The sequence below is a fragment of the Dromiciops gliroides genome, chromosome 6 (assembly GCF_019393635.1).
Source record: "Dromiciops gliroides isolate mDroGli1 chromosome 6, mDroGli1.pri, whole genome shotgun sequence".
NCBI classification, from domain to species: Eukaryota; Metazoa; Chordata; class Mammalia; order Microbiotheria; family Microbiotheriidae; genus Dromiciops; species Dromiciops gliroides.
This window is the reverse complement of record NC_057866.1, coordinates 4,363,813-4,388,739: the sequence shown is the minus strand read 5'-3', so window position 1 is coordinate 4,388,739 and position 24,927 is coordinate 4,363,813. Positions and strand designations below refer to the sequence as shown.

General features: G+C 47.9%; 2 protein-coding genes across 3 annotated transcripts in view; one reads left to right on the top strand and one right to left on the bottom strand.

Annotated features, from left to right (window-relative positions):
* The window catches only part of SHANK2 (SH3 and multiple ankyrin repeat domains 2), a 692,308-nt gene that overhangs the window by 656,579 nt on the left and 10,802 nt on the right, over window positions 1-24,927 (bottom strand). The gene's annotated exons all lie outside the window — the stretch shown is intronic.
* LOC122731694 (cytochrome c oxidase subunit 7C, mitochondrial-like) lies at window positions 8,660-8,981 on the top strand. Its single transcript, XM_043971957.1, has 2 exons — window positions 8,660-8,732; window positions 8,863-8,981. The coding sequence occupies exons 1-2, from the start codon at window positions 8,660-8,662 to the stop codon at window positions 8,979-8,981; spliced, it is 192 nt and encodes a 63-aa protein (XP_043827892.1).

The window sequence follows — 24,927 nt, the reverse complement described above, 5'->3', positions numbered from 1 at the left end:
TTTCCTGCTCTGCTGGTCTCCTGACTGCGCCGCACAGGCTTGATGCTGACGAGAGTTCTACTGGTCCCGGCTCGAGGTTAGCAGCAGCACGTGCTTGACACGGTCTCTCTCTCTCCCCAAAGGTGGCCTTCAGCTTTTGGTGAGTTTTATACGGAATATAGACTAAGCCTAGACTTAAGACGATTTGTATTGTATTTCTACTTTCCTATCCTTCTAATCAACATCACCTTGTGACTACCATACAATAAAAGCTCTAACTAGAAAACCAGAAGCTTCTTCCATTTACTCGTCTGGGAGATAAATTAAGGGAAAGAGGGGAGATTTATGATCTAATATCCAATTTTAAATCTCACAGGACCATGACATCAGGGGGATGGCATGACTTGCAATGAATTGGATTGAAGTGAGGGAAGGCTGTGTAAAGTCACCAGCCTCATTTTCTCCTCCAGAGCCATCTGGGTCCAGTGTCAAGATATACTTGAGGATGACTGGAGATGGCTCCAGATGTTTAAGACAATTGGGGTTAAGCAACATGCCCACGGTCACACAGCTTGTAAGTGTCTGAGGTGAAATTTGAATTCAGGTGCTACCAGTTTCAGGGCCAGTGCTTCATCTACTTAACCACCGAGCAGCCCACTGGCCAACTAGTAAATCCCTTTAGGTCTTATCTGTAAAATAGAGTTGGGACTAGGTGGTCTGATACCCCTTCCAATTCTCAAACTAGACTTTTCAGACTTACATGCCGTAACTCTTCTCCACATTCTCTACATTTCAGACAAACCAGTCAACTAAGAGTTCCTTAAACTCCATATTCCATCTCCTTCCTCATGTCTTTATACAGGTCGTGCCCCATGCCTGGGTCTTGCCTCAACTGAGCTTATTCTCCCAACCACCATTCCAAGGGGGCGTGTTGGGTCTCCAGGGGGTGGCTACCTAGTTCTTCCTTCAGTGTTCATGAGCCCCCATCTGGTGGGCTCCCCAGTGCCAATTAACCAGTTGCTATCAGCTGACTCTTTCTTTGTTTTTTTTTGTTTGTTTGTTTGTTTTTTTGGGCAGAGCAATAGGGGTTAAGTGACTTGCCCAGGGTCACACAGCTAGTAAGTGTCAAGTGTTGGAGGCCGGATTTGAACTCAGGTCCTCCTGAATCCAGGGCCAGTGCTTTATCCACTGCACCACCTGGCTGCCCCCAGCTGACTCTTTCTTAACTAGCTATAAGCCCTTTACTGTGTGCTGGTCACCTGCTTTCACTCAGTTTGTACCTGGTTTCTGCCTTTTATTGATAGATTCCGCAGAGGGGCTAAGAATTGTTCACTCCTGCTTTGCTCCTTTGATGGATTCTGCAACTCAAAGAGGCGTCGCCACCTGATAACAATCTCAGGGCCTGCAGAGTCTCCTCTGTTACATTAGTGGGGTTGAACTGTGGGACCCGCCCCCTCCCCTTACACCCCGGATGCTCTCTCTGTTCACTTCCAACTCTTGAAATCCCCAGCTCCCTTTAAGGTTTGCTTCAGGTGACCACATCTAAAAATTTTTCCTCAGTCCCACTATTCTTAGTGCTTTTCTATCCTCAAATGCTTTTTATTTGTTCATCTACAGACATGTTCTTCCCCTACAGAAAGTAAGCTCCTCCAAGGGAGGGAGTGGTCTCCATCTCCCCAGTGCCTAGCACAGTGCCTCAGCCACCTGGCCCCTGAATGACTTAGTGAATTGAATTAAATCACCCTAGTCATGTGTAAGATGAGTAAAGAAAGACTGCAAAAAGATAAGATACAAAATAGTTAGGATCATAGTCTGGAGGAGACTTTAGGAGGCAGTAAGTCCCGCCTCCTTATTTTATAAATGAGGAAACTGAGGCCCAGAGAAGGGGATGTCACCTGGCCTAGGTGAGAGGTAGAATTTGAATCCAGGGCTTGTGGCTGGTTCTCTCCCACCGTGCAGCTCCCCTGGCCCCCATGGAACTCACAACATGGTTAGGGCACCCAGACCAACGTGCAATAAGGGCCTAAACTGGGCCGGGTGCTCTTGAATCAGAAGGTAGGTCTGATAAAGAGGGAGATCAATAAGGGTTGGGCATGGAAATTCAGTTACCTAAAGAGTTACATACATGGCCTATGTATGTATGTATGTATGCATGTACACACAAAGAGAGGGGGAACAGGGAGAAAGGGAGAGAGGTTAAAGGGAGGGAGGGAAAGAGAGAATTCCCAAGGCAAGCCCCATACAATTACAGAATATGGGCAAAACTTTAATGATCACAGAAAGCTAGCTGTGACTAATTGATCTCTCTAACCAACTAATGACTTTTTTTTTTAATTTAAGAAGAAATAGAAATTCCCTGGGTCAATCAGGAGGGATTGATTTCGTTTCTTGGCATTGATTTAAAAATAAAACATTGACCCACGTGTCAGAGCGCACGCGCACACAAGAGGTGGGGCCACCACACTCCTGATCTGGAGGAGATTCTCCCCCAATGGCCCCCTGGCAGCCAGAGAAGGCACTGATGGCACCACAAAACAGACCAGACTCCAGGCTCTGCAAAGTGCTGGTCCCCCCACCCACCCACTCCACCCTTCCCTGAGTGGTGCAGCCACAAGCCAGGCCCCAGTTATTGGGACCTGAGCTTCTTTCTTGTCCCTGGGGAGGCCTGATTTTCCTGCTTCTTAAGCTTTCCAGGGGAAAGAGAGATGGAGCTCAAACTTGCTTAGTTTTGCTTTGTGTTAATAGCTCTGCTAATAATGGGGGGGGGGGGGCTGGGAGGAGGCTGTATGTGTAATTTCATCAGGATATGGAGCTTCTATTTTGGAAATACCCTCCACTGACATTGGAGGGTAACTGTTGTAACTGTTAAGAGTCTCAAGAGAAAATTCAGGGGGCACTAAGATGTTAAATAGTTTGTTCTGTATCACATAGAGGCGAGATTTGAACCCCAACGTTTTCTGACTGCAAGAGGAGCTGCTCTCTCTCCGTCACTCCAACAACTCACATTTTAAACAACATTCTGAGGGATACTTTCCCTAAGAAAGACTAACGACAACGTGGGTTTGCGATGAATGTGCCTTGTTTTACACCCTTTGCATTTCCGTCCTTGGCCAGGCCTCACTCTCTGCCTCTCTGACTGCTTCTGATTTCCTAGGCTCTGGCCCGCTTGATCCATCTGAACCCCTGGGCCCCTCCTCCTGCCCAGTGCCACAAAACAGTAAGCTAGAGCTTAGGATCCCGGCCTGTGATGGCCACATCACCTCCCTGCTCCCGCCCGGTCACATGGACAATGACATTCCCCAAGAAAACTGTCCTGGTATCCCTCGTGTAGGGGTGGCCCTCAGAGACATCTTGCTGTGCTGGAGGGGTTCAAGCATGAGCCCAGCGAGGAACAGAGAGCAAGATGAGGATCCCAGGGCAAGGTAAGCTACCAGCCACACAGGCCCTTTCTCGAGGGGCACTGCCAGCCGTTCAAAGTCGATGCAGAGAGTGCAGGCCGATGGCGGCCACGCTGTGATGTTTGAATGCCAAACACAGGTTTATCTAAGAGGCTCCTTGATGGAGAACTCTCACAAGGCAGGCATTCATTTGGAGTCCAGAAGCCACATGCAAGGACGCTCCCAAGGTCTCTCTGAAGAATTTTGGAATCAATAGCGTGACCAGGAGACATTGGCACAGGCTCGCCCAGCACGGCGCGCTGCTGCATCAGAGAAGGTGCTGCACTCCGTGAGCAAAGCAGGATTACAGAAGCTCAAAGGAAATGGATGATACATAAATTTAGAGCCAGCTCCTCTCCAAATGTCCACTGTTTGTGCCTGACCTGTGGCAGAGCCTTCCAGGCTCCTACTGGTCTGATCAGCCACAGTCGGACACACTGGACTTGGGACAGTAATGACGTTTTTGTCCTCTGAGCATGAAGCACAAAGGGGAAGAAATGGTTTGGCCATAGAGACTCTGACTTTGGGGGATGGGCAGGGTGTGAGACAATCAGAGTTAAGTGACTTGCCCAGGGTCACACAGTAAGTGTCAAGTGTCTGAGGTTGGATTTGAACTCAGGTCCTCCTGACTCCAGGGCTGGTATTCTATCCACTGCACCACCTAGCTGCCCCCTGAATTATTTCTCCTGAATGTCTGCTGTATGCTGTTGTCTGGCCTCTCCCTGCCTCTAGTCTCTCCCATATCCCAGGAAGCCTCCACTTACAATTCAACTTTCCTAAAACACAAATCTGGGGCCTCTCACTGCTTTCAATGGCTCCCTACTGCCTTGTAGGTAAAATACAAACTACCCGATATAGAGGCATTGAAGACCCACCACAATCTGGCTCTCCAAGCCTATTACTGCCTCATCACACACTCAACACCCTGGAACACTGTTCTTGGCCAAGTGATGTACAAGCTGTTGTTGAGCCTCAATATTCTACGTACAGCCTCCGTGCACTTGTGGCTCTAAAACCCTTCTCTTCCTTCAAGGTTCAGCTCAGGGTCCATCTCCCAGGGAAGGCTTCCCTGATTTTCCCCAGTGTTCCTCCTGCCCTCAAATTACAATGACTACATTTTGTTCATGCTTTATGGGTACACACACACACACACACACACACTAACTAACAAAGGGCAGGAACCTATCACATATACATTATATATTATATTATGTCATTCATTCATTCATTCATTCATTCATTCATTCATTCATTCATTCATTCATTCATTCATTCATTCATTCTAGTCCTGCCTGCCCATGGGCCATTATAAGGACTTAGTTAAGTCTGAGAGTCCCACAACCTCAGAGGTCAGCAAAGACCAACTGGTGCCTAAAGATGTGGCCATAAAGCATGTATTAAGCACCTACTATGTACGAAGCCCTGTGTTGAGTCAAAACAAAGAAGGGTCCCAAGGTCCCTGCCTTCAGGGAGCTCTGGGTCTAATGGGGGGGGGGAACCAAGTGAACAATGAGGTAGATACAAAATCCAGAGTAGACAGAGGTAATGTCTGAAGCCCTTTCTAGGACAGGGCAGACAAGCAGCCATCCTGACTGTCCCTGAACACCCCCACTAAGCGCACCCCCAGGCAGCCAGCTCCTCTCTGAACCAGCTCTAACCAGCAGGGAGTTGAGGCTCATTGAGTTTGGGGTTGACATTAAACCTAAACTGGCTTCCTGGCTTCTTTCCCCTCCAGGCTCCCAGTCCTGCCATCTGGGGCCCAGCAGCAGAAAGCAGATCCCTCTGCCATGATCAGCCCTTCACACAAGATCTCGGCCTGACGTCTCTCTCTGTTCCTCTCCAGGAGAGCCATCCCCAGTTCCAGGAGCTAACCCTGGGTCTCCAGATCTTCTTTGTTACTAACATAACAAAACAACAAGCTGGATGCTTGTGGGATGAATGGAGAGGAGCTTTCTACTAGAGACCAGCATAGGGCATCAGACCCTTCAGGGCTCCAAGGAAGGAAGCCATCTCACTAGTAGATCCTTTCCAAGGCAGGAGCCCAGCTCTGGCCGGTGACATGGGGGAATTGGCTCCCCAGTTCACCCTCTTTAAGGTAAAACGGGTGCCAAAGCATTAGGTCGGTGGTCACCTCCTTCCCCAAAGGTGATGAGAAAGTGGGAGGAGCCGAGGTTCAGGGACCCAGATGGAGGGGAATGCCTGGGCATGGTGGGGTTTCCCTTAATGTGCCCAGTCTGGGCTACCCCATTTTAAGAGGGTCACTAACAAAACGGAGAGTCCAGCCAGGACTGCCCAGTGACTGCGGCCGAAGCCATAGGAAGGCTGCTGGAAGGAACTGGGATGTTCAGCCTTAGGGAAGACTGAGGGCTAAACAAACGGACATTTCCTGTGACATGGGGATGAAATTAGTTTGGCTCCGAGCGGGGTGGAAGATTTCGGGCACAGAGGTCGGAAGAAACTCACTAAAAACCCAGCGCTATTCCAAAGTGGAAGGTGCTGCCTCAGCACATTTCTATAGGAGAATTAACCTGTGCTCTCCCAGCCTCAGTTTTTTTCATCCACGAAATGGGAATAACAACAGCCCCTACCTCACAGGGGTGTTGTGAGGACCAGAAGAGATAATCTATGTAAAGTGTTCTAGAAACCTTAACACGCTACATAAATATTTGTGACTGCAGTGATGATGAGGATGACATGAATAAGGAGTGCTAGAATTACCACGAGCCCCTGGTGTAATGGTTGTTTTCCTTCCTTCTCAAAGAGGACCCAAACCACTATGTTAAAGTCAAGGTACAGCGTGTCTGCCTGTGGCTCACCAGACCAAGACAAGCTCAGAGGGCTCCACCACAGGTCAGGCACAAATAGTCCATATGAACACTTGGGGTGGATTCTCCAATTTGGTGCATCTCGAGTTTCTTCTGAGCTAATGGAGAATCCCCAAAAGGGATCTTTTCATGGTGGAGACAGATCATCACTTGCTTGGAGCTCAGGAGTGGGAGGATGGGATGGAGAGGCTGGCTTCTGGGGCATGAGATACTCAGGATCAAGTTTCAGTTGGTCAGCAAGACAGCGAAAGGGCCAAAGGTCTGGGCCTAGGCTCCTGGGTCCCCTACTCTTGCCCATACAGTCACTCTAGGGCCAAGACAAATCATGGCATCTCCTGACTTTCAACACCTGTAAAATGGGATTAGCACATCATATGTTTTCTGGATCATGGATTCAGAAATGGAAGTGGCCATAGAGGCCCCCTGAGCCAAGCTCTATCCCTTTACAGAAGACAAAGCTCAGACAGACACAGCAGCAACTCAAAGCCAGCTCCCACTGATTCCAAATCTGGAGCTTCCATAGCTCTCAAACTGTCACTGCAGTGGGGCAGCCAGGTGGCACAGTGGATAGAGCTCTGGCCCTAGAGTCAGGAGGGCCTAAGTTCAAATCTCACCTCAGACACCTACTAGTTGTGTGACCCTGGGCAAGTCACTTAACCCTAGTTGCCTCAAACATCCAGGGCCATCTCCTGTCATCCTGATGTATTTCTTGCCATTGGGCCCAGATGGCTCTGAAGGAGACAGTGAGGCTGGTGACCTTGCCCCACCCTCCCTCCCTTCAATCTAGTTCACGGCAAGTCATGGCATCACCCTGATATCATGGTCCTCTTCCAGAACAACAACAGCCCCTGAACCAGTTCTCTCACTGATACCATCAAGGGAACTCCCAGGGGAGAAAACTCCCTCCACTAATGCAGGTGGGAACCTTCGATTTGCTCTGCCTTCAGCTTATATCCACCCCTTTGTTTGCACCTAGTCAGCTCTAATTAGAAGGTGAGCTTCCAGAGGGCAGATTGGCGGGCAGGTGGGCAGGCAGGCAGGAGGGAGGAAGGAAGGAAGGGAGAAAGGGAGGGAGGAAGGAAGGGGAGGGAGGGAGAGAAGGGAACTAGTGCTGGGCTCTGGGCAGTCAATGCTGCTGAGTCAAAGAGGAGCAAACGCAAAAGATTCCTTCCTCTCATGGAGCTTCCCTCCTGGGGGAGGGGGAAGGGCAGAAAGAGAAAATGAGAAGGGGGGAGGGGAGAAGGGGCCCAGTGTGCAGAGCAGGGCTGGGAGGGGACGGAGGGCCAGCCTGGCCCCTTCACAAAATGGCAGCTCCAGGAGAGACTCAACCTCAAGCAAAGGGGGTCAGGGGATTGGGGTTTTGTCTTTGTACCACCAGAGTTTAACACCGTGCCAGGCACGTGGAAAGCTCTTACTCTTTGCTGAGTTGATTTGACTTGTAGTTCGAGGGAGTTTAAGGGACTTGCCGGGATGACACAGCAGTAGGTTTCCTAGTGTGACTCGAACCCGAGGCTTCCTGGTTTTGAGGCCATTTCTCTACCCATTGTACCACACTCCCCCTTGTTGTTGTTGTTGAGCAGTGCAGTAAAGCAGCTTGAGGTTTTACCACTTAGACAGAACTACTTTTTAAAGCCCTCCCCTGCAGACATTGCCTTGAGAGAGAACATGGCCCTGCCTGACACTTCAGTAATCCCATCAATACCCACTGGCACCATGCAGAGAAATGCCAACAGCTTCTACTCTTGCTCAAGCAAATTGATTCCCATTGGTCTCCCCCCCTCCCTTCAGTAAAGGCTATCCTCTGCTCTGAGGACCACTGTGGTTCCTCCTTTGGTGGCTCACAGATGCGTGGAGAGGCCTCTGTGCTGGCTCTCCTTGTGTGGCCTGGTTCCAGATCTGAATGCTGGGGTCTAGCCAAGGCCATGGTCCACATGAGCAAATGCACATGCCTACATGTTTGTCCTGGGACAGTTTCACCCAGCAAAGTAAACTCCAGAGTCCACTGAAAAGCTGGGGCCGATGCCTTTCAGGTCAGTTCATCCCCAGTGAAAAAGCCTTGGGAAATAGGACATTTTTCCTTTTCTGGTCATTCGATCCTGGCTGGGTGATCATCTCATCTGAAGGGATGCCCTCTATCTGCTCTCAAGTAGAGGAAAAAGTGAGAACAAGAACCAAATTCTTGGGGCTCCTCTTCTACAAAGCTGAGGGCTGGAGTATGACTGAATTCAAAGAAACAATGAATAGGAAACATCCAGAGAAGCAAGGGAAGACTTGCATGAACTGATGCAGCAAGAAAAGAGAACTAGCTTGAGCTGCCGCTGGACCAGGAAGGAGCAAGGTCAGTAGGGAGAAAACGACTCAGCAGCCATCTCTTCCTCCTCTGTCGAGGCCTCCTGTGTGGTGGAGCTCGGCAGCACCATGTTTGGGCAGAGCTTGCGCAGGTTCTCCACCTCTTTGGTTTGCAGGAGCCACTATGAGGAGGGCCCAGGGAAGATGACTCTTCCATGAGATTGGGCACCCACCCTCCCTCCCTTCAATCTAGAGCTCCCTTCAATCTAGAGCTGTTTTCTTGACTTGTTCTCCCACCCCAAACTAAAACTTAGACTTAATGATAGTGTTCTAGAACCTGCCCTTTTCAGTAGAAAACAAATGGTGGTTGCTGGTAATGTTAACTGTGTACTTTGCATCTGGATTCGCTGCACCTTTCTGTATATTAAGACATCAGATATTTAAGAAATAAGATTCTCCTTATACACTGAATCAGATTTAAAGAACAAGAACCACCTGTAAAAGCAGTTCAGAAGAATGGAGTAAGCAAGCTATTTACCATAATAGATGTCTTTATAAATAAACTTATTAAATGGAAAAAAAGGAGAACTAGGAAAACCATATGTAAAATCACTACAACAAAGTCAATGGGAAGACCAAAGAGAAAAAGTGAAAATGAAAACTGCAATTGTTATTGTTGTTGTTTGTTTTGTGGGGCAATGAGGGTTAAGTGACTTGTCCAGGGTCACACAGCTAGTAAGTGTCTCAAGTGTCTGAGGCCGGATTTGAACTCAGGTCCTCCTGAATCTAGGACCCATGCTCTATCCACTGTGCCAACTAGCTGCCTCTAGAATAACATTTTAAATAATAAAATGATAAAAATAAGCCGAGTCCCAAATAAACTGGAGAAAAGGACTGTGGCTTCTGAAAGCCTGGGAGCTCCAGGTTTTGTCACAAAATCTTTCAGTTTTTCATCCACAGACACCCCCAGGGCACCATTTCTGACATCTCCCTCCTTCTCCACAAAGATGCTGCTTGGCATGGACACTGAGCTCATCTTGGGAAGCTCCACGCTGAGGCCTTGGCAGTCAGTCTGTTTAGGCTTAGGAGAAAGAAGCCCTTTCCTATCTGATGTTCTGCTGAATTTGCCATGTGTCATTGTTGTTCCTAAGCAGCATTTCAGGAACAAAGGGGAGAGAAACATGCTCTTGGATGCCCTGGGACACAGTCAATCGGGACCAGCCGTACAAAACACCCTCTTGATCACACACAGTTTCAAATCCGAGCTCAAGCAAACAGGCTTTCAGGTCAGCAACCAAAAGTCCTTTTCAGCTCTAAAGGCAGAAGGCTCATTTCCTTAATGGACACAGAATAAAGACTATTTATTCTCTGTCCCATCAAAGGACAAGAACATGTAGGTGCAAAGTCCACCAAATCAGTATGTTTTTCTAGAAATGCTGTGTCCCTTACAGCAGAGATTGGCCTTGCCCGGCAGCCTCTTCCTGGTCTGCTGGCTAACTTGGACAGAACAGGCCCTCTCTCTGAGGTCCTCATCCAGCTGGAGATCTCACAGACAGAATCTCAGACTGTCAGAGCCAAAAGGGACCTCAGTGACCTCTAGGCCAGCCTACCCCACCTGCACAAGGATGCTCTGGGCCACATACTCCACAAGGTGTCATCAAGCTTCTGGCTAAAGACTTGCAGGGGCCGGGGAGACAGCTATGGGTCACTTGTGAACATCCTCCTTCTGAGCATGTTCTTCCTTAGGTCAAGGCTAAATTCAGCCCCTTGCAACTTCTGCTCATTGGTCCTCATGGCCAGACCAGACAAGGCAAATCCTTCTGCCTCGCAATGATGCTTCAAATATTACCTGACAAACTATCAGACCTGCCCCCTCACAAACACACACACACACACACACACACACACACACACACACACACACACGCCCATCCTTCTCTTCTCCAGACAAACCCACCCAAGCTCCTCCACCTGATCCTCACATGGCTTCTGTGGAAGTTTATCAATGTCCTCTTTAAAGTCTGGCACCCAAAACTGAACACAATGGGACACAACCTCCACATTCCATCCGATCTAGACAGAAAACTACACGCCCATCCCCTATCTTCACCCCTACCCAGCTGTATCATTGAGATATCACTTAATCCTGGGCAGCTAGGTGCAACAGTGGATAGAACATCCAGACTGGAGTCAAGAAGACCTGAGTCCAAATTTGGCCTCAGAAACTTACTGGCTGTGTGACCCTGAGCAAGTCACTTTACCCTGTTTGCCTCAGTTTCCTTATCTGTAAAATGAACTGGAGAAGGAAATGGCAAACCACTCTGCCAAGAAAACTCCAAACAGGGTCATAGAGAATCAGATACAAGAAAAAGACTTTAACATTCAACTTTATTCAGGTTAGTCATCAAGAGGGTTAGCTATGCATTCCAGTTTTATGTCATCATCTGCAACTTTGCTCAACATGCTTAACACCTTTATCCAAATGAATAATAAAAATGTTGACTAGCCCAGGATGAAGCACAGTCTTGGGACACTCCACAGGAGACCTGCTTCCAAGTTAACTGGACCCAACCCCCAGTGACTACTCTCTAGTTTTGCTCATTTAACTAGTTTCAAGTATACCAAGCTGTCTCTCTCCCCTAGCTCCAGTCTCATCTTCCCACTGGGTTTACAAGAATGTCATGAGACTTTGTCTAGGAATCTAGGTAAACACCTTCCCTCTCTCTATACCTCCAATGGATTTGCTCCAAAATGCTAAGACCCACAGTTGGGAATGCCAGATAACTGTCAGGGACAATTGCTTCAAAGCAGGAATTGTTCTATTTATCTTGTTCCTTAAGGTTTATAAAGGACTTTCCTTGTCAAAAGCCAGTGTTGTAGGATTCACAGGGATTGTTGCCACCGTCTATAGACCCAGGCCCACCAGTTCTGAGACCTCACTGTTGGTAAATAATGGAACCAGAGGGGTTTTTTTTTGTTTTTTGTTTTTGTTTTTTTGCAGGGCAATGGGGTTTAAGCGACTTGCCCAGGGTCACACAGCTAGTAAGTGTCTGAGGCTGGGTTTGAACTCAGGTCCTCCTGAATCCAAGGCTAGTGCCCTATCCATTGCGCCACCTAGCTGCCCCCGGAACCAGAGTTTTTACCCAGGCCTTGTCTCCCTTCCAGTCCAGTCTTCTTTCCAAGACACCTTGCTGCTCCCTCATGGCTTCAATGGACCAGGGATCTCATCCATGTGACTTATTACCCTCAGCCATAAAACATAGCCTTTTATGGTCATACATTATTACTGTAACATGGTGAAGTTTCATTGGCAATACACTAAACTGTCCTCACATCCACCACCACCACCCTTTGATTCTTTTGAGATGCCCAGCAGTAACAAGGAAGAATTTCAGAGGAGACTTTGGTTTTGAGCTCAATCTCAGTGGCTCTTCTCTTCCTCTTCAATTCTGGGTCCAGCTCATCTCTGGAGGGCCTTTCTAAATAGAAGTGCCAACCACCCAATGGTATGTTAATCTGTGTGATATGGGGGTCTTCACCTGGTTTGCTTTCCCCATGGAGATGGCTGGCCCCATTTACTTGGGAAATGGCTAAACAAGTTATGTTATGTACATGTAATGAGAGAAGGAAGATTTTCCTTGACTGAAAAAATTAAATTTAATCTTGTTGCTGTTCACCCTTTGTTCCCAAAGAGGACCAATGACAACAAAAGAAGGTGATGTCTTGACTTGCAAGTGAATTCGATTAAAGTGAGTCAGGGCTATGCAAAGTTGGTCAAAATTTGATAAAATTTAATTAAAGAAGGGAAAAAGGACTTTAAAGAGATGTTTCCCTTGGGTACTATTTGAACTGTACATGGGCTATCCACTTTGATACGGGTACTACATACCAACAGTGAACATATATTTCCATTTAGTGCCTCACTGGATTTTGATCCTGGCTGGGTCTTTTTTAAAACAAAGTTAACTTTTGACAAAGATAACATGTTACCAAACATTGCATCTTCATTAATATATTCCTGGAAAACACATTATTTTATGTAAGTATCAAACATCAAAAAAGTAAAAATGACTATTTAAACAGAAAATAAGCAACTGGAATAATTTCACAGTCCCCTATCAGTGCACAGTCCAATCATGAACTGGATAAAGTAAAGGTGAAAATTAACACCAAATTAGAAGGAAGAATAAAGATGGGAATATGCTGAATATAATCCTAAAAATTCCAATCTGTCCTATTCAATCACACAGTCAAATCCAAAACCAAACTGGGAACTGGACAGAGGAAAAGAAATTGATTCAATCACCATTTAAAAGGGATGTTTAACCAATGGAAAACACTTGCCACAGTAAAGAGTCAAAAAGAGCCCAGAAGCTGTCTAAGCTAGGAAACAATTTTATTTCTTTATGCTTACAAGGTCAACTTTTACCCTGATTTTAAGTACAAATTTACAAATAAAATTTTGTGGAGGATGATGTTGGAACCTTAGGAACAGGATCACTTTCAAAACATCTTGTTGTTCTTTGTCCTTAATTCTCAAAGAGGACCATGACATCAGGGTGGTGTCATGGCTTGCACTGAATTGCATTTAAGTGAAGAAGGGCTGTGCAAGGTCACCAACCTCACTCTCTCCTCCAGAGCCATCTGGGTCCAGTGGTAAGATAGACATCAGGACGACTGGAAATGGCCCTGGATGTTTAAGGCAATGAGGTTAAGTGACTTGCCCAGGGTCACACAGCTACTAAGAGTACTCAGATCCTCTTGGACTCCAGGGCCAGTGCTCTTATCCACTGTGCCATCTAGCTGCTCCTTCAAAAAGCAGCTTATGGACACTATGAAACCCACTTCTTTCCTAAGCAGAAAGAACTGTAGGGTTGATGAAAGCTGACATTTAGATGGTCTGTTGCTCATTTTCACTTAAACTGGTTTGTTGTTTGTTGTTGTTATAAGGAAGGTTTAAAAATCAGAAGAGTATTGGGAAATAACTAGGTTGCAAAAAGAAAAATTACCAATTTTCTCTAATGTAACTTCCATTGGTACAAAAAAGGCATCAGCCTTTTAAAAGAACCCAGGCTATTTGTCACATGAACCATTCCCATTTCTAAATGCTTTGAAGTTACGAAGTATCTGACTGACAGATAGGATTTCCAGACCTGCTCATTTCCAAAGATATATTTGCGGAATGTGGCGTCATCCTATTCCGATCGACCTGTTATGGCAGGTCAAGTCTCCTTGTGAACTGGAAATCAAAGGAATGCCCATCCATTTGGGGAATGGCTAAATAAGCTATGGTATATGATGGTGATGGAACATTATTATGCTCTAAGAAATGTCAAACGATGATTTTAGAAAGTCAATCCCAAAGGACTAATGATGAAACTTACTATCCACCTCCAGAGAAAGAACTGATATTGAACACAGACTGAAGCATGCTATTTTTCACTTTCTTTCATTTTTTTCTTTTATTCATTTCCTTATACAAAATGACTAATATGGAAATGTTTTACATAATCATACATGAAAAGCCTATATCTGATCGCTTACCACCTCAGGGAGGGGGGAGAAGAGGGAGGGAAGGATAAAAATCGGAACACAAAACTATAAATAAAAATGTTTATTACTTTAAAATACTAATATATTTTTTTAAAAGTCTCCTTGTGTGGGAACTTAGGTGTGCCTTCCAGTCCACAGTGCCTCCTGGGAAGCAAGGGTATGCCCCCAAGGATGTATCTTCCTTCTTTCAAGAAAGTTCTCTAGGGTGATGAATGACCGGCTAATGGCCAAGCAGAGCTGGGTCATCTGTCAGCATACACAGAATAACTTGTAAATGGAAATGGTCTTGCCCGAGAGACATTAGGAAGCCATCTCCTCCCTTTGGAGGACAGAGCAGTATGATAGCAAAATTCACTGTTACCCAATCCGTGCAACAATGGTCTGCATCACCCCTCCTCCAACCAAGCCTTCTGAATTACTTGTGCAAAACCCAAGAGCCTCCCCTTCATCCCACTTTCCAGGGTATATGTATGTTAGTGCCCCTTCTCCACCAGTTACCTTATATTGCTGATCCTTATCTCTCTACTTATATATGTTGTTCCCCGTGATAAAATGTTAGTTCCAATGGGCAGAGACAGTTTCATTCTTGCCCTCGTCACCTCAGCACAGTAGCCGCACTTTAATAAATCCTAGATTGAATTGAAAATCAATGACTCATCCAAGGTCACTCAATTCCCAGTAAGGGCCTGGAATGATTTCTCACCTCGGGCAAGGTACACAGCAGGGTGCCAATCTTCAGCAAATGACTCGAGAGTAAGTCTTTACTGATAATTGCTTTCATTTGTAAAGAACCACAATAGCAGGAGCCGCTGGGGACCGGAGGCTCCGGGGATTTGTCCTAGGATCACTGAAGCCTGGTGTTTTTGTTTTCTCTGAGTTAAGAAGAGAAGGCCGGCCTCTGACTGAAGAAGGTGGGGAGATCTGAGAAGCTCACTTCCACTCACATCCAGGAATTCCAGTGAGTTCTCAGATTCCCAAGGAACTGTCCAGCTGACCTCAGGAATGCTCAAGCCTCCATCCCCATAACTGTTTGAAGGAAGGGGTTCCAGCCTCATCAAAAACAAAGGAAGAAACAAATCAGCCAAGTCTCCTTTTATCGGATGAAACCAGACAAAGGCTCCAGTCACATTTAAAGCAGCATCAACTAAGACCTTAAGTCCAAAAGGAGCTTGGTTCCCTACCCCCTATGGTCTCATGGTTATGAATGCCCACGTTAGGAGGGAGGTCTGTGCAGGGGAAGGGTCTGGGATCTGGGTCTCTCTGTCTCTGTCTCTCCCTCTCTCTGTGTGTCTCTGTCTCTGTCTCTTTGTGTGTTTCTCTGTCTCTCTGTGTGTCTCTGTCTCTGCCTCTGTCTCTCTGTCTCTCTGTCTTTCTGTCTCTCTGTCTCTCTCTTTCTTTCCCTCTCTCTCTCCCTTTGAGCTCCTTTCTCAGCTTCCCCCTCCATGCCACAGGAACCCAGGGTGCATGGTCAGCAGGTCCACTGGCTGAGCCGAGGAGAGCCTGGAAAAAAAAGTGTGACACAAAGCAGGGCCACTCTGGGGCAGTTTCAGAGGTTGGAAGTTTCCCTTTCCTTGGGGGCTGCTGCCTGGAACCTTAGGGGCATTCTGTTTCAGCTACAAGTTAAAAGAAAGTAACCTTTTTCAAAACCTGGAAACTGTTAAGTAACCCAACATGTTGGCTTTGATGTGAAAATGAAAGTGGTCTACGTCCCTTGAAATAAGTCTTATTCCTCAGACTCAGGGCATCCTTCTCCCTGCCCTAATGATAGCCTCCCTGACTCCACTGAAGCCTCATTGTTGATATCATTATGATCCCCAAGTCTTGGACAGTCTCAGGTTCTCTTTGCCCTTAGGACTCTCAATTGTTTTCAATTATGGGCACTATGGGGTAGCTAGGTCAAGCAGTGGATAGAGCACAGCCCTGGAGTCAGGAAGATATGAGTTCAAATCTGGCCTCAGACATTTACTGGCTGGGTGACCCTGGCCAAGTCCCTTAACCTTGTTTGCCTCAGTTTCTGTCCACAGGCAATCACAAAGTCATGAGACTTATGTAAAAACCAGGTTTTTTAGAAGAGAAATGAACATGCCCAGGAACCCAGTGGGTTTTTACAGAAGTTCACACTTTAGTAGGACAAAGTGAAGAGGGAATACCAGGATGGGGCACAACATGAGAGGGGGACTGGTACATCAAAGGTGTAGGACACCAAAACCAAGGGGAGGGGAGGGGCCAAACAAAAGGTGCATTCTTTTCCCTTGGGAACTGCTAAACTATGAGATAGAAGGATCCTCTTATCTGCAGAAGACCCCAGGTGCACCAGCAGGATCCCGGCCTGGCTCAGACCACTGGAGCCTGTCTTGCCTCCCAAGGACACACACACAGGGAGTCCCACTTGGGGCACAGCAGTAAATGATGTTGGCTCAGGGGGACCTTCGTCCTTGCACATTCAAAGCCTCCTGCATGCTCTGCGTCCAGTGTTTCTGACAAACAGGACAACTCAAAAAGACAAGTCCCCTTAATATTTCCTCATGTGTAAAACGAGCTGGCATGGTCACTTCCCTACCCCAAACCTTCAGAGCCCTAGAGCCTCCAGAACAAAAGAAACATCTTGAACCTGCCATTCAAGGCCTTGGCCAATCTGATCCCCATCAATGTTTACATCTTTATCTCACATTCCTTTCTCTTGCACACTGTACATCTTAGCCAAATGAGAGTCTCAGGCAGTTCCCAGAACAACATTCATCTCCCCTCCAACCATTTACATGCCTGTCAGAGGGTGGGGATTGAGTCAATCACATCACCACACACACACACACACACACACACACACACACACACACACACACACACACACTGAAAGTACCTGACAAGAAGCTACACCTGGTACTTGGCCAGGTGAGAACACATCTAGATTGAATCAATCACTGGCTTCAGAAGAAGTACAAAAACCCCTCCCAAGCCCCACACACCCCAATTCCTTGATCAATATAGAAAGGCAGTGGAAAGCCATTGGATAAGCTGAAGTAATATTGCGGAGGGAGCATGTCCAACTGGTTAGGCAAACTTGGTCATGCCCTGTGGGTCATTTCTAAAGGAGCAGGCCATGTGGCACCCCAGGAATCCAAGCATCTGCAAGAAGACTCTCCTGGGAGGAGGACATGAGCCCTGCAGGGCCTCAGAGGAGAACCTCATGGATTCGGGAGGACAGGCTGGCACTGTCCCTAGGCCAGTGATGGTTGCCAGCAGTGGAGGTGTCAGGAGCTGAGGCCAGGCCCTACATGATGATGAAAGGCAGGTTCTGGGGACCCTCCAAGGAGCCCCACAGAAAAGTTACCCCATACCACCTAAAGGGGAACACCTAACAAATGGAATTCGGGTGCTGTGACTCCCCCTCTGCCTCCTCTACTCTCCACACCGGAGGCTACTTTCTCTCTGGATGATGTGGGAGAGTCACAGACTTTTTTATCTGGAGATGGGGGTGGAGGTGTTTTGTACTGTCTGTTCTTACTATTCCACATTAGTAAACACCCCTTTCACACCGCTAATTGTCTGGCTGAATAATGGCTCTCCACCAAAAATCATAGGGGGAAACCCAGCAGTGGAAGCTTGTGAGAAGGTTAAAAAGCAACCCCCCCCCAAATATTAGGCAATATAAAAACACAAGCTATTAATAAAACTGTAGTTTCAAAGAAAAAAGACAAGCCTGAGCCCCTGAGGGTTAGGCAGTAGGCACTAATGGGGACTCAGCCTGCCGGGAGAGTGGGTGGATGGGGAGAGCAAGCCCAGAACGCTGCGCACCACACCTGGAGTGCCCTCCCTCTTTCTCACTGCCTTCAAAGTTCATCTCAGATGCCACCTCTGGGAAACCTGCCCTGATTTCCCCCTGCCTGGCAGTCACTCCTCCTTCCCAAAGCTATCTCGTTCAATACTTAACTGTGTAGATGCTATTCCTCTCTCCTCCTCCCCCCAGAAGGCACGAGCTTCTTACGGCCTTTGTAAAAGGCGGCCTCCAACTGTTCCCAGAGAAAGGCCTGACTGCCCTCTGCTGCTGCCCCAGACTTAGACTCTCCCAGGATTCACAGCCATAGGGGAAGCAAGGTTAGCAAGCCAAGGTCTGCAGGGCCTCCTAACCTCCCATCTGACACCTGCCACTGTATGAACTTTGAGCAAAGTCAATTCACTTCCCTGAGCCTCAGTGTATTCATCTACAAAATGGGGGTTAGGGAGGATGGTATATGAGAAGGCTTCAGAAATCCCTTCTGATTTTAACCGGGGATGCTAAGTTAACACTTGAACAAAAAGAAGGCAAGGCTAGTGGTTTAGCCTCCATGGGCCCTGACCCTCCCTGCTGGAGGCTGACATTGCTGCCACCTCTCTCTCAACCAGGTTTGCACAAGAGTAGGGCAAAACTAACTGGACACCAACTGTCCTGCTTCCTTACAATAAGTGCTGCTGCCAGGCAGGCATCTCTCTCTCTCTCTCTCTCTCTCTCTCTCTCTCTCTCTCTCTCTCTCTCTCTCTCTCTCTCTCTCTCTCTCTCTCTGTCTGTCTCCCTCACTCCCTCCTCTCTCTCTGAGTGTTTTGTTGTCTTTAAATCAGCAGAAGATGGATTATGGATGAATTCAGTCAGACCCCACGCCTCACTGACCACCATTTGCCAATCAACTGGCAGGAGCTACTGGCCTTTCTTTTATTTTTTAAATCATAAGAGTATTTTATTATTTTCCAGTTACATGCAAAGATAATTTCAACATTTCTTTTTATAAGATTTCTACTTCCAAATTTTTCTCCCTCCTTGTCTTCCTTCCCCAAGACAGAAAGCAATCAGATATAGGTTATATATGTACAATCACATTAAACATATTTCTGCATTAGTCATGTTGTGAAAGAAGAATCAGAACACAAGGGAAAACCTCAAAAAACAAAAACAAAAGTAGAAACAGTCTGGTTCAATCTGCACCTAGATCCCACTGTTCTTTTCTCTGGAAGTGGAGAACATTTTCCATCATGAGTCTTTTGGAATTGTCTTGCTGAGAAGAGCCAAGTCTATCTATCACAGTAGATCATCACACAATGTTGCTGTAACTGTGTACAATGTTCTCCTGGTTCTTGGAAACCTGTTCTTTCCAGAAGCCCCAGGACAACATTGGAGGAGGTCAGGGACCCCACTCCCCCCAATCGTGGAGAGCTGACAAATAGAGGCACTCAAGCATACAGAGGGTGCCGATGATCCTGCCGTCAGGTGTCAAAGAGAAGGGAAGGTCCTTGGGTCTAAAACCACAGAGCATGCTCAGTGTAGTAGAGAAATGCAGACTTGGTATCCAGAGGACCTGAGTGCAAATCCAGCATGACCCTGGACAAATCACTTAACTTTTCTGAGACTCAGTTTCCTCGGCTGTAAAAGAGGAAGAATGGCAACAGTCCCTGGGGCCATGGGGTCCTGTCTGTGTCCGCAGCTCTCCGCATAGAGGGCTGTGCCCACCCAGGCCTTCTGTCACTGCCCCTTCAGGCTGAAGACTCACAGCTGTGAACCAGAGAGACTTTCCAAGGTTTCTGGAGGCCTCCACTTCCTCCCAACACAATGCAGGCTGCCTCTTGGTCTCTGAAAGGAGACCTCTGTCTGCTCCATGAAGGGCAGGCCCCTAGGCTCTGAAAGGGGACTGGGTACCACCCTGGAGGCCACAAGAGCAGGCACCATGCCCCAGGGGATGCTGTCAGTCCCCGTTCCAGGCCTGCCCACGCTGGGTCACGCAGAGACAGAGACTGAGGGCGCCCCCGAGAGGAAGGAAGAATAAATGTCGATAAATGACGTGAGCTGCCAAAAGCCCCCATCATCCAGGCAAGCCCGTGCACATGGTGGAGGGGTGGCTATTCCTAGACTGGCACTGTCAGAAAGATCCAATTAACCTCAAGAACTTGAAGAGCCCCAGGACAAGAGAGGAGGCTCACAGTCTGTCCCATGGGGTTGGCTCTGGACTGACGGGCCCTGGCTTCCAGTCTCTAGTCTTGGATCCAGTCGTCAGCTTGTTTTCTCCCTCAAACTGTGGCAGTGTGAGCCCCTTTCTAATAGGCTCATGCTAAGTCTAGTCATCTGCAGAGAATGGGCCATGTTCTCAGACTAAAGGAGCCGACCTGAGACAGCTCACAGCTCACAGCACCCTGAGGATCCAAAGGCAATTTATGCATCTCTACTTTGCAGACAATTATTTTTCAAATTGAATGCCAGCTCTCTCTCTCTCTCTCTCTCTCTCTCTCTCTCTCTCTCTCTCTCTCTCTCTCCTTCTCTCTCTCTCTCTCTCTCTCCTTCTCTCTCTCTCTCTCCTCCTTTCTCTCCTCTCTCTTTCTTCTTCTTCTTTCTCTCCCTCTTCTTTCTCTCTTCTTTCTCTCCTTCTTCTCTCTCTCCTTCTTTCTCTCCCTCTTCTCTCTCTCTCTCTCTCTCTCTCTCTCTCTCTCTCTCTCTCTCTCTCTCTCTCTCTCTCTCTTTCTCTGTCTCTCTCTCTCTCTCACACACACACACACAGCAGTAGTTACACACTACCAGCTCTTAGATTCCCCAAGCTGGCTCCAAGCTAGACTACAGAGCCATTTCTCATAACAGATGCCCCCTTCCAGCCCATTGTTGGGGGGCTGTAGACTCCTCTATCAGAGAAACTTTGTCCTTCTTCTGTCTATATTTTGTATCTCCCTGAGTACACTTTCTAGCCTCTCAGTGGAATGTTACCTCCCTATTGGGAACAGTTTCCTTTTCTTTTTCTTCAGAACCCCAGTGCCTAGGACAGTGCCCATCACCATTTGTTGAATTTGAGAAATGAATGATGACTCACATTTCCAGCAAATCAACTTGGTATTGTGGAAGGAGTCAGAGGACCTATGTTCAAACCCCACCCCTGAAGCATCCTGCTTGTGTGACCCTAGGCAAGTCCCTTCCCCTCCCTGGGTCTCAGTTTCCCCATCTGTAAGATGAATCAGCGTCTCCAGGGTTCCAAGGCTGATTGGTGTTACGTAAGCATCGAGGCTGTCGATGCCTCCTTATCTACACACTAACCTTAATGAGGATTCCATCCCTGCGATCCGCCTCAGCCTTCCCAGCAGGCTTGCATTTCAAATGAATGGAAAGCCATCCACACCAGGAAAATGTCTCTAGCAGCCAAGGAGGAGCAGGGCTCGTCTCCCTCACACACACAGGGGCTGCTTCACTGTCCAGGCTTCCCAGGGGGATGTTACTGCTCCCAGGAGAGATGTGAGTCAAGGGGAATCTCAGAATGGGGATAGTGCCCGCCTTCCTCCTACCTGTGAGGCTGGGAGTCAGATGGCAGTGAGGTGCAGTCTTTCAACAAGAGTCACGGGGAGTTGTCTGGGGACACAGAGCAGTCTAGTGACTTGTCTAGGGTCTCACAGTGAGACCTGCCACAGGAACCTTGAGGACAAGATCTTCCTCACTGCCTTTCACATACCCAGACAAATAAAAGTTAGGTTCTACAAAGCAACTTCAATAGGGAGAGAGGAGTTGAGACCAGTCCTCAGTCGGGGGAGATCTGCAGAGAAGGGCGTATGTGGGCAGGGTGTTCTTGACTACACTCACTCCTTGCTGCTTTATCCTGTGCTGCCTCCTCAATCAGGCTAGCAGATACAGGCTGTCCCAAAAGTCTGAGGGCAGCACCAAGACTTTTGGGACACTGTATTTGTTAAGCACTCACTCTGTGTAAGACGACCCAGTTCTAAGAAAACTCAGCAGAAGGGTGTTCTGCATTGGACAAAATAGGGAAAGAGAAGCTGAGAGGGAGCAGGATGGCAGAGAGTTTGGAATTCAAACATTTTAGAAACAAATATTAATTTCATTAAATGATATTTAATGAAAGGAGGGAGGGAAGGAAGGAGGGAGGGAGGGAAGAAGGGACAGAGGAATGGAGGGAGGGAAGAAGTGAGGGAGGAAGGGAGGAAGGAGGGAAGGAATGAAGGAGGGAGGGAGGGAGGAAGAAGGAATTGAGGCCCCAAAAGAGGGAATGAGAACCCATTGAAGTAGGAAAGGTCCCATGCCATAGATCTGGAGAGAGAAGGGGCCCTAGAGCTGATTGATTCTAACCCCCTTATTTTCCAGTTGAGGAAACTAGACCCAGAAAAGGTAAGATGACTTGTCCAAGGTCGCCCAGGTAGGAAGTGACAGCACCAGGATTTGAACCCAGCTCCATATCCTATTGTCTTTCCACATCTGTAAGTTTAATCAAAGGCCCGCTTCCTGCCCTGCACAGAACGAGGGTCTGAGGAATGAGTCCATGATCCAGCCCCAAGCTGGGACTGCCCCTTCCTTTTGTGTCCTGCCCCTTACTGCTGGGCTGTAGGATCTTGGGCTATGGCTCCCATGGTGTCTTTGGGCAAGACTAGGGTCTCTGCCTGCTTTGCCCGGAAGTTTCCTTCTCTCTGCATTGAGGCAGTTGGAGTAAAGTCTTCCAGCTCTAGGACCAAGGATCTGACGAAGGCTTGTACTACCCGGGCCCCCAGCACCTCCGCCTTCCAAGGACCTGTTGGTGAGGGGCTTCCCTCCACTGCCCTAGACGCCAACACCTTTGACTTTGGTGGCTTTATGAGTTGCTTTGGCTGGAAGAAATGCTTTAGAGCTATTACAAACCTGCCTCTAAGAATCCTGAATGTTTTGATCCCATGCATTTTAAATGTCGTCTCCATGGCCTCTCTCAGCCTCGGTTTACTCCTCTGTACAATGGGGCTAATGACTGTATCTGCCTCCTGAGGATGTTGTGGGAATCAAGTGAACTAATATTGTTAAAGCGTTTTGCCAATCTTGAAACATTTTACAGCTGCTAATATCAGTAGGAATAATAATAACAAAATATAGATATACAGGCTCAAGAGAAGGGCACAAAGAAACAAAAACTGACCAGCCCCGTGGGCCTCAAGGGGCTCCAGGACAAGTGCTGCGTGTGACCCCAGCCCCCTGGTGAGCAGGGGCTCCAGGGGGCAGATTGCACAGTAGATAAAGCATCGATCATTCACCCTTGGCCTCCCAGAACTAGCTGGACGGGTTGTTGGCTTGCAGGCATTTCCTCTCCTCTGACCCAGGCCAAATATTAACCCCAAGCAGACACTCGTATCTCATCCCTGGTTACAGTTTCCTGCAGCACAAACATGGCGCCTGCATCCCACAGAGCCGGCCTGAGGCCAAAAAAAGGGCCCCGCCAAGGGCCAGAGGACCAGGTGACAGCAGCACAGGCCCCACCCCTCGGCAGGAGTGTGACACCCATGGCTAACTGAGCATGTAGGGGAGCAGAAGAGGCCTCGACTGGCATCTTTGGGAGGGGCATCTGCTGTGGGTGAACTCCTCTGTGTTCTGGTGGGTCTGGAATGTCCTCAATGCAGGGGCTCTCTGTGTGGGGCTGGTGGCCACTGCACCACACCCTCTCAGACTGCCAACCTTGTCTACATCCTGGATAAGACTGAGACTCTGGTCTGGAGGCAACTAGGGGGCTCCACAGAGCACCAGGCCTGGAGTCAGGAAGACTTGAGTTCAAATTCAGGCTAGGACCCTTCCTATGAGACCCTGGGCAAGTCACTCAACCTATCCATCTCAGTTTCCTCAACTGAAAAATGGGGATGACAATAAAACCTCCCTCCCAGAACTGGTGTGAGGATCAAAGGAGATATTTGTAGAGTGCTTAGCATAGTGCCTGGCACATAGTCAGTGCTTAATAAATGCTTTTTCCTTCCTAGCCAATGGCCTGGAAGGCCTAATCCTAGGTCTGCTGGTGTAGGACTCAAACTAGCCTCTCCTCTGAAGTCAGAGGACCTGAGTTTAAATCCTGCCTCTAATTCTTATTGCTTCAACAACCTTGAACACATAACTTCCCTTCCATAGGCCTCAGTTTTTTCATCTATAAAATGGGGAGGGGGGAGGGAGAAGAGAAGAGAGAAGCTCCCACTCTGTGATCCTTGCTGTCTACTTTTAATATTCTGGTGCTTCAAAGGTCTTCATTGGTGGAAGAAGCCTTTGTCCTTCCTGGACCAGGAGCAACAGATTAACCTCCACCTGGGAGCCCTCCATGACTTAGCATGAAGTTAAGGAGCTGCTGCTGCCCAAGACTGATACGGATGGATCCCAACCAGCCCAGGCAGATGAGGAAGCTCATTGGCTGCGCCCAGCCTCCAATGCAGACCTTGAGAAAGGACTGGCTAAGAACATCGGTGGAGGGTCTTTCCAGAATGTACACTCCCTAGGGGCAGCTAGGTGGCGCTGCAGTGGAAAGAGCACTGGCCCTGGAGTCAGGAAGACCTGAGTTCAAATCCGACCACAGACACTTAACACTTACTAGCTGTGTGACCCTGGGCAAGTCACTTAACCCCCATTGCCTCACTAAAAAAAACAAAAAACCCAGAATGTACACTCTCACATGGGAGGGTACTCAGAATTACTGGTTGGGCTGAGAGCTTAGTGATCTTTCTCATTGGCCAACACAGGGCCCTCAAGCTGCTGCTGATACTTTCTCCTTGCCAGCTGGGATGCCATATTGAGGGAATCTTAGAGAGGCGGGGCCAGCCCAGCTTGAACTCGGGGCCCTGCTGATATTTTAGGGCTGAAGGATGGGCCCCAGCCGAGCGAGCTTCCGTATTAAGGGCAGTTTGTTGTCATCCTTGCTCATGGTCACAGTTCAGTTTGCATGGAAGCCTTTGCTCAGAGGTTCATAATGTTGTCAAAGGGCAGAAGGCTGGTGTTTTCTTCCTTCTAACTTGGACAAAAGGGCTTTCCCGTTATTCTCCCCTCCCGCAGGATAACAGTAGCTTCTGTCAAGGTCATTCCCACAACAGTGACAGCATCCAAGCTGAGCCCATCTTAACAT

Coding starts and splice junctions, on each gene's coding strand:
- LOC122731694 (XM_043971957.1), top strand. CDS start 8,660: ATGTTTGGGCAGAGCTTGCGCAGGTTCTCCACCTCTTTGGTTTGCAGG. Junction 8,733..8,862: donor CTATGAGGAGGGCCCAGGGA/AGATGACTCTTC, acceptor TGATAGTGTTCT/AGAACCTGCCCTTTTCAGTA.